Genomic DNA, 12,834 nt, shown 5'->3' on the forward strand with positions numbered 1-12,834 from the left:
GTATACGATAGAGTGTGTAACAAGAAGGTGAGCAATCTTCAAAAGTGCTACTTAGGTTATACCTACCTTGTTTAAGATACAAAGTGCCAGCCACTGCTAGATGAGTTTTGCTGTGACAAGTTACTGAGTGTCACTCAGCGGAGATGTGTGATCGCAGTGTTCAGCAGACTCGGCTGAAGACAGGAGGTTTCCAGGGTGCTGGTCCCCCTCCCCAGGTAAGAAATCACTGTCCCCAAATTAGGCAACAAAGAGCCCAGGCTAACTTCCTGGGGGACCCAGCAGCAGTGCGATGACCCTGGAATGTGGCCCACCCCCGTCCGCCCTGTCCTGGCCACAGGAGGGCAGACAGCTCATGCGGGGAGGAGGCCCAGGCCCAGCCTGATTTCAGTGCCCGCGGACACCAAACACAGCTGACCCCCCCGCAGCCTGGTCAGGCACCTCGACTTCATACCCGCCGAGCTTGGCAGGGTGGCACGCGTCCGCTATACCAACCGAAAAGCCCAGGCCACCTTGGAGGGCCCCCCCTTGTACCTACTATGTCCCCTTCTGTCACCACATAAGGTCACTGCTCCGAGGGCAGGGGTCAGCCCAGGACTTCTGTCTGGTTAGTTACCCAGGCAGTCAAGCCCTCCCGTCTCTTCTGTACCATACGGCCCTGCGCATGGGCCAAAGCCATCTGCAGCGACCGCCACACGCCTGGCATTGCCCAAGTCTGGCCCTCCCCGCCCCAGCCGCTGACAGAGGCAGGGGAGGTACTCACCCGGACGCGCGGTGAACCCCGGCCTGCTCTGCGGTCCTCAGCTCCCAGGTGGTGGTTTTGCTTTTTCTTTGTCATAACGATGCTTAATTTAGAGATATGGAAAAGTGAGACTGAGAGATCGTTTTACAAAGGCCACAGCCTACGATTAAACTCCACTGGGACAGTTCCGTCAACATAACAGGTTAACAGCCATTTCTCAGATCGAGTCTCCCCACCTGCTCAGAAGAATGGACATGTGTCCCCAAGGAGAGGTCACTAAACCCCCTTCCTGCCCAGGTCACTGTGTTCAGGAGACAGAACAAACTCCCATGGACACGGACAGGGGAAGTCAGTGCTCGGCTCAGGGACGTGAGCCCAGAAGAGCAGACTGTGCCCAAGCGGGACAGTGCGGGAGCCGGGGCCCCAGACGGCGGATGGCAGCCGCACGCGCCTCGCGCCTCAGCACCGAGCGGGCGGGCACCAGACCGGCAGGCTCGGGGCCGGCCACGCTCCCGGCGTCGCCCCAGGGATGAAAACGAACGTCGCTGTGACCTGGACCCAACACTCAGAGCAGCCAAGGGTGGGAACAGCGTCCATACAACGAAATGCAGTCGACGGTAGGAACCACCACGCACTGACTGAATTTAGACGGACCCCGAAGCAAGCACACTGACTGAGAAAAGCCACCTCAGGAGCCGATGTCCTACATGGTTCTAGTCATGCCACATCCTTGAAATGAGGACAGACTTGGGGGGGGGGCGGGTGTGGAGACGGTGACGATGGGAGAGCTGTGTCCCGACCATGGCGGCAGTGACAAGTCTGCTCGTGTGATCGAGCTGCACAGAACGCGCACGACAGCACCCAAGGTGGTGACACCTGAATCGTAATATAGTTACATGTCACCACGGGGCAAAGCGGGACGGACACACAGGACCCCCCTGTTCTACTGGAGGACGGTCCCTCGCCTCGACGACAGGCTTCACCACTGCAAGGCACCGCGCTCCACAGAAACCACTCAGCAGAGGCTCTTGAACTAAACCAAACCCCTCGCGTCCCACGTGACGGCCTGGTGTTGACTGATGGTAACCACACTCCCAGAAACCACACGTCCAGGAAACGACGTTCACAGTCACTCAAGAGAAAACTGAAAATGAGGAAATTTCAGATCTAAATGTTCAAAATACAAAAAACAGCAAAAATTTGTTAACACCATACACTAACATGTATAAACATAGATATGAAAAAAATCCAAATTAACAATTCAAAACTCAGAACTGGACAAATAACCATCTAAAGATGTGAAATGTCTGCTGACAAATCAGGAAAAATACGACAAATAGCAGTGAAGGCGAAAGGTTCCTAAGGAGGAAAACGATCTAGAACTAAAGGGACACGAGACAGAAATGAAGCGAGCCAAAAAATGAAACCGAAAAAAGTAAAAAGAAAAACTAGAAAGTGATAAATGTAAGTTAGAGAAAATCTACTGCACGTGCGATTCACTGGAATCTGAGCCACGGAGCAGGGGGTCTCCAGGTGTGTCCCGTACGGCCGACCTAGAAAAGGGACAGTCTGAGCCAGCTGTGCCAGCCTCTTCACAAAGTCAATGCTGTGAGAAAAAAGGTGGGGGAACTGTTTCCGATTTTAAACGAAGGCAGCGTTATGATGTTTGGATCCTGGTTTCAAAAACAGACGTCTTGGGACATTTGAGAAACTACTACTGTTAACTTTTCAGCCATGACAACGGATTTGTAAAGGATGTCCTTACTGTGAGACAGTGCGTGCTCAGGTATGTAGGGATGAAATGAGTTGCCTACAATTCTGAGACTACACGTCCACGTGTGAATCAGACAGGTGTGCAGACTCCAGTCTTCCTTTTTGCTGGAAAACACACATGATCGAACAGCACACACCCACGCGGTTCACCGGGACACACTTCCCGCCCCTTCTAGGGAGAGGCCACACACACGTACACTCAGATCTAAGTGGCGTCCGAGGTCCTCCTGTTCACAGCCTCCGAGTCGGCAGTGCTGACGGCCCCCCCACTAAGCCACATGGTTTCCCTTCCACCCCGTCAGGGCACCGGATCTGGGCTTTGTCCAGACACAAATCCACCCGTGAGGTAGAGTCACAGGGACAAGGAAATCAAGTCCCTTCCCAGTCCTCCTGACAAGGCTGGCTCCAAGACACATCACTTAATCCCTTGGTTCCCAGCCTCCCGACTGCCACTCGCCATCTCGACAAGATTTCAACTTTGACTCCATCCAGCTTGCAATGCAGTCCCCACTGCCACCTCCCCCACAAAGCTTTTCCTGATCCCCTCCCAGCCTGATGGGACCAGTCCTCAAATCTGATCCCACTTTGCACTGCTGGGGCCCCCAATGCACAGTAGTCTCTGAGCCAGAGACAGCCCGACCGCGCTCACGGCAATTATTTCTTTTGTGATTTGTGAAATGGTCACAACATTAAAAGAACCAAGAAAACAGAGAACAGTTATAATGTACTTGTAATTTGATGAAAAGGTGGTGGTTTCTAGGTATTTCTTGTGTTTTCTTCTCTGAAAAATTCTCAATTCTTGTCACTGAAACTTGTAAGCAACTGAGCGGCTTCCATCTGAATCTAAAATGGAAAAATACATGTCACGAATAAACAGTATGGCATCGAATAGGGCTCGGCTGGTCAAATTCAAGTTCATAAAGCGGACTGCAGCTTCTAAGGGTCCCCAAAACAGGAGGGCACACGGTGAGAATGAACTTTCTTAGCGGTGACTGGGTGGCCCTCGGAGCCTGTCTGCGTCCGCACATGCCCTGGACACTATGGAAGCGTCATCTGATGGCCACGTGACCCTGTACCGAGCACGTCCCTCACAACGCTGGCTCGCCGAAGCGACGGCCCGCGCGTCCTGTGCAGAAGCTGACGTGACCGCGGTGACCGCATGGCTGATGCGCGCACCCAGACGGCCATCTCAGAGGTTCCAGCTTCGCCGTGGGCTTCACCGTGACCCGCAGGAACGCGGAGCGCACCTGCCCTGCCCTGCCGGGCGCCTACCTGCCTGTCCTCCTCGGTGTGTGCGGGGTAGTCCCTGGCTTTCACCAGCCAGAACGCAGCGAGCTTTCTGTTGTGCAGCTTCAAGTACGTCTTTCCCAGGAGAAGCAAGTTTTTGCTGTAGAAGTTCGGATCCACTGTTTGTAAGAAAGAAAAACTGATCTCAGATGAAATACTGTTGCGCTTACTTTCAAAGGCTTCACTATTGGGGTCTAAACTCTAATACGTTTGCATGGTCAGTGAAGACTAGCAGCTAACCAGGATTCACTCTCGTGTGCAACGATTCAACCCTGAAACACCTGTGCGACATCCCCCGCTTGCTGCGTGTCGCTCTGCTGGCGCTTCGCCAGACGCAGCTCCTATGCGGCGCTCACAGCGCAGGTGCGCGTCTGGGGGCGGGGACAGGGACGCGCTCCGGCCAAGGCAGGACGCGGCCTCCCTAAGTGCCTGGAGCAGCGCGCACCCAACGCGGGGGCCGAATGTGAACGCAGCCGTGACGGTGCCACCCCGCGCACGGGGCCGCCACGTGCTGGGAGGGACGTAAGATGAAGAGAATGCTCCCACGTGGCACCCCCATTTTGAAGTGCGACGAGAAACCAAGGGAAAAAGCAACTCTAAGAGGTGACAGCGGGGCTGGACTAGGGGCCGAATGGGGCGTTAACAGCGGGGGAGGACGTCCTGCGCCAGAGGGAAGGTGGCCTCTCAAGCCCCCCACGTGCCCTCCCTGTTCGGAGCGCGCCTGCCCCCGCTCATGGCCGAACTCCGTTTGCTCCGTGGCTGGAAACTGCCCTACTTCCTTTTGCGAGATGCCACGTGAGCGTGCCTAAGCTTCCTAGGGGTGCAGCAAATTCATTCGTTCGCCTCTTTACTGTCACTGAGCAAATATGCCCAGCATCATCCTAAACAACAAGAATGCAATTGTGAGCAAAAAAGTCCCATCTTCCCTGAATTCAGACACGTAAATATCCACACTACGGAGTGAGAAGGGTCACGACGGGGAAGGCAGAGGTGCGCACAGCAGTGGAATCTGAGGCAGCCCTGGGCCTAAGGGAGAGCTGCCCGAGCAAGACACGCCGTGACCCACCCCACGTGTGGAGGGCCCACTCCGCTCCATAGCGACACCCCGACCCATCAGCCTCCAGCGCCCTAGTTTTTCTTTGCTATGACACTTCTCGGTCCCTTTGAGGGTATTTCACTCCCAGATTCACATTTGTGATGTGTATGTCACTCCATTGTGAGGATGTTAAGAGTAAAAGCAGAACTGACATTTGTGTTATAGAGATAGTTAATATTCAGAAAAAGTGTTTTTCGAAAAAATGTTTTTTAAAAAATGCTTTGCTATCATGAAAGCATTTGGGCAGGTCCACCTGAGCAAGGCCCTTGAATTTAATTTTTTGATTAAGTTCTACAGAAATATGCAATGGCTTTTTTGGTGTATTTGGTAACATATGCTTTCGACTCTTTTCTAATTTGTGCTGCTAATATGAAAAGACAAACTTAGCGTGGGCTGGTGTCAGTTTTGTAGACTGGCCATTTCTTCAAAGCGAGAGTGACATAAAACTCTTCTTCACAAAAGCAGACAATATCTGCAATGGTTTAAAACCAGAGTCCTCATTGAAATGCGTCTCATCAGCTGTATGACCCTGAATAAGACAGTTCAGAGCCTTCTTCCCAAATGGCAGGCTGAGCGTGAGCCACGTCGGGCGGGACCCCTCCAGACCTGCAGCCCCGAACTCAGGAGGGCCCACTGCTCACTCGGGCGATTTTTACTGAATAAAACTGTTTGACAACATCCAGTATAAAAGCGTATCAGAATAAACAACATTTTGTTTTAAAAATTCCTATTACATGTAAAGCAGTCATACAATTTAAACTACATTAGTATCTGAAATAAAAAATATTTTACCTTGCTCTGCTCTTTGGAAGTAGCCCAAGGCCTGTTAAAAACACAGAGAACCCAAACAGTGAAAAGTACTAAAACAGAATCAATATTAAAGCATTTTCTCAAAAGGTCTATTCCTGTATTAATGGTCAGTTCATCAACAGCGAGTTAACAAAGCGAAATGAACACAACACTGCATCAGCCACCAGAGCAGATGGCGGGGACCGTCCTTTAAGGGCCTGCACCAAACAGCCTCTCGTGCACAGAAGTCCCCGTGTGCGACTCAGCTATTCTGAGCTCTCCTTAACTCACAACAGCGACTCCCAGAAAAAGCTGGATACAAAGGGTGTACCAGCGAATTTTTCAAAGTCCTTTATTATTGAAATTCCTATGTAAAATGTTACTGAGTCTGAAACTGCTACATTCTTTTTGTCCCACTTAAGCTGTTTCATAATCATTAACTGACAAATGATTCCTCAGAAACATAAGTAACTTGTTACAGTGAGGCCAACTGCACCTTTTCTTAGAATGTACTTTTTAATAAACGTCTCCCAACTGTGTCTTAATTATACACTTTCATATGCTTTACATTAAATTCTACACTATAGCTTTCCAGAAAAAAAAAAAAAAAACTCCTTATTATGATACAAGTACTGGGAAAACTACTTAAAACGGCCTTTTTCCTTACTCTGAAAATTTTGTGATGAGTAAACCCGAAATGTCTGTCCAGAAGTCCCTTTCGAATTTTATTTTTAACAGGAACAGGAGAAGTCCTTGAAAATATGAGCAAGAATCTTTCAGTACCACTTTAAAAAAGTTATAGTTACCCTTCGTTTGTGAATACAAACATGCTTTATTTTCCAGGGAAAGGACTGTCGCTGTGCAGAATGTGCACCTAAAACGTGCTGAGTAGGAGCTGCTGTATTTCCTGTTTTATTTTGTGACTTCTAGATGGTATAAATTTCATGGGCCATCTCAGCTGACAATGAAGCCGAGTTAGCCACATGGCAGCCAGAGACTGAGGGCTAACCCTGCGCGGACACTCGCACTGGACAGTGGGGACGGTGCTAACTGCTTAGACAGCAGAGGGGAGCAGGGCGTGTCACTACCTCCTCATAGGTGGAGCTGGGCGGGGCTGCAAACAGCATTCTAGCAATTCTCCTCTGATACCAAGGCATTTCCGCAAACGTGTAACACCTACAGGGAAATAAAACAATCTTCACACACATTCAAATCGGACCTTTTCTTCCTCTTAAAGAGAACAAAGCAGTTTAATACAAAAAGAATCAATCTATGGCACATTTAAACAATTTGTACTTGAGATAAAATTTAGTAGGTTACTATTCGTACTGAAGTGTCTAGACACTGACATCAATCCATCAGTTAGGACGTATTCTGTGATTAAATATAAATGGTGGCGACAGCACTCGCGACGATAACACGGCGCAGCATTCACGCCAGTCGCTCGCTCTGTGCCAGGCACTGTCCCATCGGCTCACAACTGCCAAACGAGATGGGATCACCACCCTATTTTTACATGAGGAAAACTAACTCAGAAGTTAAAAAAGAAGGAAGTAAAATGACAAAACGGCACCCGACAGTTCCCGTCCGCGCACGAGCAGGGTGAGGCGGATGGCGACGCCCGATGGCAACGCCGATGGTCCGGATGGTGCGGATGGTGCGGACAGGCTGACAGGAGCGGAGGGAGTGCCCGCCTCCCACCGGGTCTGCGCTCCGGGCGAGACTGTGTCTCAGCCGAGTCTGCTCCCCAGCACCCGGCCCGAGCTGTCCCGCGATCACCCTCAGTCCCTGGTAGATGTCTGGTCGGTCTGGTATGTCCTTTGTCCTCAAGGACTCTCTTCTGAAGAGTCCGATACAGGACTTGGAGGACGGTAAGCACTCAGCCCTGCAGACCACCCCCGAGGGAGACAGACGCCTGAACCGGGGGACAGTTAACCCGCTGGTGTGCGCTCACCCCAGCAAGCCGATGCGGGACAGCAGAGACGCCGAGTCAGACAATGCTGCTCAGGACCCTGGCGATCCTCTGAAGACGCAGAGGCCCCCTCAGGGAGCTGTCCCAACCAGGGCCACGCACACGTCAATGCCTGTCACCCCCGTGCAGCAGTCCCCCTGCCGCGGAGTCGCTTTCTGCAGCTTCGGCTACTGTGGGCAACCGTGCTCCAAAACTCTCACGTGGAAAATTCCGGAAGTCCACAATTCATCAGTTTTAAGTTGCATGCCCTTCCAAGTAGCGTGAGAAAATCTCACGGGACCTGCTCCGTCCTGCTCAGGACGTGACGCGTTCCTTTGTCCAGCGTACACGCTTATATGCTCCTCGCACGTCAGTCACTTAGCTGCTGTCAGGGCACGGCATGACCGATATTCAGTCGCCCTCGTTTTACTGGGTAGCGGCCCCCACGCGCAGGAGTGGAAGAGCCGCGGAGAAGCGCGCGGCGCTCCCGGGGGTGGGAAGGCGGCACGAGGGGAGCAGTGCGGCCTCCGCACCGTCTGCCCGCGACGTTTCTAAATGAGCTGCGTGATGAAGTTTAACGTCATCGCAATCAAATTTCGTATTTTCTAACAAGACATGTACAAATGCTAGTCGATTTAATGGATTAAATGCTCTTGACTGCCAAGTAAATGTTTTTAAATATTTTACATCTTGCCTTTTATACACTACAAAAGATCACACTAAATACCACTGAAAACTTTAAAGGAATTTTCTTACCAAATGCCCATTAGGTGAATTGAAGTAGCATCTTTAGGGTTCAGTTCGATTGCTTTCTAACAAGAAATAAGAAAACCAATCATTTGTTTTCTAAATACCAAACACCAATAAGAACTTCACCATGTCTCTGAAGAAGCCATGATTTAAAAAGTAACTTTGCATCCTTACATTCCAATTCTTCTACGATAATCAACACCAATTTCTTCCTCCTGATTCTTTAATTTGTTTCAATCCACAAAAACGACTGCACTAAGATTACTATTTTACAGGGTTCAGAAACTCTTAAGATTTATCAAGATGAGAAAAAACATGAAATCTGTAAGTGAAGGTAATTTTGAAAACAGTAATAATCTATAGCTCTCACTGCTTCTTTCTTCTAGATTAGATGAAAAATGAGTTCTTTCTGCCAAGTCAAAGAACTACTGAATAAAAAGTACTTTCCTAAAAGAACAAAAAATGTAACTTTAGAAAGTCCCCTCCTGTATGCAGATTTTGCTCAACTTCATCTATAATTAACCAAGGAAAAATATACTCATTCACAGAATTCGTTAACACTCGTGTACAGTGTTAAATATATTGATAGATGCTCTTTTCTATTTTCTATGTGAAAGTCCATGTGAATTAATGTAAAGCATAAACCTGAGAATAACTTTAAAGAAATTACTCCTCCTTTCATCTATTATTTTGTTGAAAACTAAGGAAACCTCACAAATTAATGTAATCTCATTAAAAATAAAAGATCCCTTTTTAAAAACAGACTTCTTGGCTTGCGCTCGTCCGTACACCACGCCTGCACGATCCGCGGGTGACGAGTGAGGGACCCATTTTCAAATGCTGTGCTGGTTACCGACATGGGCACTGACGCCAGACCACCAGGGTTCCAGCCGCAGCTCGATGGCCTCTAACTTTTGACCTTGGCACATTTTATGCCCTTGCCACGTCTAATTTTGTTATTTTACAGAGCGGAGAAGACACGTCTCCCTCGCAGGGTGCGGTGAACGTGAAATGAGCACGTGGCAGGAGGTGCTTAACACAGCGACACCTTGCGTCACCAGCACCATCGCTTTTTACTGAGGTACCGGGCGTGCAGGCTTCGCTTCCACAAAGTGATATGAGTCAGCACTGACCTAAAATGGTCTTTTCTTTAGATAAAGTGATGTGATTTATAAAGATATATTTAAAGTATGTGCAACTTGTATTTTAAGCAGTCTTTCCCACTGGACGTCCCCTCGAAGGCTAAGCCCTGCGGAAATCACACCGCTGCCTTCGCCATGCCCCGAGGCACCGCCTAAGCACGGCTGTAGGTGCAGGGGAGTCAGTGCCTCGGCCCGGAGCGCCTGGGCGCCCGCTGCGGCTTCCTCACGGGAGGGCCTGCGAGGGGCTGCTCTCCAGCAAACCCTGCCAGAATTCTTCCTGCCACTAGTTTACGTGTCTTCAAAAACAGCCTAAAGATAATGATTCCTTCTGACTTTCGATATAATAATGAAATTTGAAATACTGGTATCAATAATACTGTTATTTTTAAATATACTCAACACATACATTTGAAAGCTTATACAAAACATTTTTTTACATTAAAGAAACAGTAAAGACTGCAGGTTTTAAGTTTAAAGTATAACTTATTTTCTGTAAGTTTTCATTATTCACATTGGAAATTACTTGTTATATATTTCTACATCTCAAAGCACAGAGTAATTTAGGAGATTAATGCTACTGAGCAAAATACTGTATCTCACTGAATCTAAGATACAGTAAAAGTTATGATACGTCATTACTTTACATACCACTATGAAAGAAAAAGCGCTGCCAATTACAAGACACCACTGAATATATAATGCAATCTGATTTTGAAGGTCTTAAAATGTGAAAAATATACATTAAGTTGAAATATATATACACATGTGTACGTCACACGCACACTGACGGCCGAGCAGGAAGCTAAGTCTCCTGACTCCCAGTCCCAAGTTCTTGTCCACTACTCATCTAACAAACTAGGAACTGAGACTGTAGCCACCAAATTCAGAAAAGGTACTGGACAGCACACCTGCTACCCCTGAACATTTTCATCACTTTTCCTTCCTTTGCATTTCTGAGATAGCGTAGAACAGCAAAAGAGAAATACGCTGTATTGTTAGTGGCAGTTCTGTTTTGGGGACAAGGGAGCAGTGTAGCACTTTGTGACATCTGCGAACTGCTGGAGCACTCAGGAAGAGCTTACCATAAACATGTGACTGACGTCAGCGGGGGACTTTACACACACACAGCGGTCATAACTCCAAGCAGGACTGTCACTATCGGGAATGGTATGCCAGCTGCGGCAGAAAGTCAGACCAGACTCGCTTCCTGGCGCCCAGGGTCTTGTACAATCCCCTCCCACAGACGCTGGTCTTGGCCGCATGGCGTGTTTGGGTCAGCAGGCCGTGGCCAAGCGCGAGGCAAGCAGAGGCTTACTAAAAGCCTGCACACTGAGACTCTTCCCTGGGAGCACTCCCTCGGGAAGCCAGCGACATGCCGTAAAGCTTGGGCTGGACAACTAATGAGAAGGAAAGGAGAGAAACCACGGCAGACACGAAGCCACCCCGCACACCCCGGTCTGAGGGCCCCCCGAATGAACTCAGACACCGCAGCAGAAGCACCACAGGCAGTTAATCCACACAACTGGGAGAAATAAACCGTCGCTGCCGGAGGCCACTAAGTTCTAGATGGTGTGCTATATAGCAATAGATAAGTGACACAGAAATCTATTCAGAAAACGAATGACTTTAAATTCATCAGTACCTCAAAATGCTCCTTGATAACGTAGGCGTTTGCAATCTTAGCCTTGATGCCTTCGTAATCTCCAACGTCGCTAATACAGATAGCATACCACTAAAAATGAAGGAAAAGGTATAAGAATAACAATACCCTTAGTATTCCATTTCATACGAGGTATAACTGAGTGACTATTCCTCAGTAGTCACTCTCATCGAAAAAAATGTTTGAGCATAAACACTGCATTAAATACCTTTACATGGACTTTACTGAGAAAAGTGAACGTGGTCCCCAGGGACTCGCACAGAGGACGTGTTCGTAGAGGACCACGGCACAAGGCAGAGACCAGCGAACTTCTAAGAAACTTAACACAATACGGACGTAACGATGCGCGTCTGTGGTCCGCGTGTCAGTTTAGAAACGTGTGCAACTGAGTGGCTATCGTTTCACTTTCTCATCTTCCGCTCGGACAGCTGCCTCTTCTCCCACATCTGCACTGCCACAGAAACAAGAGCCGCATCTGTCAATTGTGACCTTGTCCCCACAGTTATATTTGGACAATGTGAGTTTATTCCGTAAGAACTGAATCCAAAAGAGCCAAGCTCCATAAACATAGGTGCTGTGGGAAATCACGAAAATCTATAAATATATAAGAGAGAGAAAAGACTCCGACATAACACTGTAGAAAGTCATCATCATGGAAGAGAGTAAGAAAGGAAGAGAGAAGAACCATAAAAAAGTCAGAAAGCAAACCAATGACAATAACCACATATCTATCAATAATCAAATGTAAATGGATTGAATGCTGTAATGCAGCGGTCCCCAACTTTTGTGGCACCAGGGGCTGGTCCTCCCATGAGACTCTAACGCCGGAGGACCTGAGGTGGGGCTGAGGTGGTGACGCTGCGAGCTCTGCTCTGGGGAGTGGCTGCAGACACCTGCACCTACGGGTGACTCGTCGCTGGCTTTCCTGCTGCGCGCCCCCTGCTGCGCGGCCCTTAGAACAGGCCAAGGCCCCGCTCTAATCAAACGGCACAGAGCAGCTGGATGGGTAAAAAAAAAGACCTGTACACACCTGCCTACGTGAGACCCAACAAACAGACAAGCGATAAGAGATCCAAATTAGAAAGGAAGATGACATGATCCTATAGACAACACTAAAGATTCCATCAAAAAACTATTAGAATCAATTCAGTAAAGTAGGATACAAAATTAATATCCAGAAATTGGTTGCATTTTTATGTATCAATAATGAACTATCAGAAAGAGAAATTTAAAAATCAATCCCATTTACAATTGCGCCAAAAAGAATCAAATACCTAGGAATAAATTTAACCAAAGAAGTAGAACACCTGTAAACAAAACTATAAGACATCGAAGAAAATGAAGAAGGTTCAAATAAAGGGAAGCCTATACTGTGCTCGTAAATAGGAAAAATTAACATTGTTAAAATGTCCATTAGTACCCAAAGCAATCTACAGATTCAATGCAATCCCTATCAAAATACTAATGGCATTTTCCACAGAACTAGATCAAATAATCCTAAAATTTATATGGAACCACAAAAGACCCCAAATAGCCAAAACAATCGAGAAAGAACAAAGTTGGCAATAATGTACTACCGGATAGCAAACTATACTACAAGGCTATAGTAATCAAAATAGCAAGGGACTGGCATAAAAACAGACACAG

General features: G+C 48.1%; 1 protein-coding gene across 5 annotated transcripts in view; it reads right to left on the bottom strand.

Moving 5' to 3' along the window:
• RMDN1 (regulator of microtubule dynamics 1) overlaps positions 1 to 12,834 on the bottom strand; it is a 38,057-nt gene that overhangs the window by 6,412 nt on the left and 18,811 nt on the right. For 2 of the 5 annotated variants that reach the window (XM_039841971.1, XM_039841972.1), the window contains 6 exons: positions 11,170 to 11,259; positions 8,392 to 8,447; positions 6,773 to 6,860; positions 5,688 to 5,718; positions 3,785 to 3,918; positions 3,225 to 3,355 (listed from right to left, as the gene is read on the bottom strand). In XM_039841971.1, the coding sequence (XP_039697905.1) occupies positions 3,305 to 3,355; positions 3,785 to 3,918; positions 5,688 to 5,718; positions 6,773 to 6,860; positions 8,392 to 8,447; positions 11,170 to 11,259 (450 nt within the window). In that variant the 3' untranslated portion in view covers positions 3,225 to 3,304. Of the gene's footprint in view, positions 1 to 760; positions 3,356 to 3,784; positions 3,919 to 4,542; positions 4,681 to 5,687; positions 5,719 to 6,772; positions 6,861 to 8,391; positions 8,448 to 11,169; positions 11,260 to 12,834 lie in introns of those variants that run through there. The other 3 variants (XM_039841970.1, XM_039841969.1, XM_039841973.1) reach the window with 3 other exon arrangements.

The sequence above is a fragment of the Pteropus medius genome, unplaced genomic scaffold, assembly GCF_902729225.1.
Source record: "Pteropus medius unplaced genomic scaffold, Ma_sr-lr_union100, whole genome shotgun sequence".
Taxonomy (NCBI): domain Eukaryota; kingdom Metazoa; phylum Chordata; class Mammalia; order Chiroptera; family Pteropodidae; genus Pteropus; species Pteropus medius.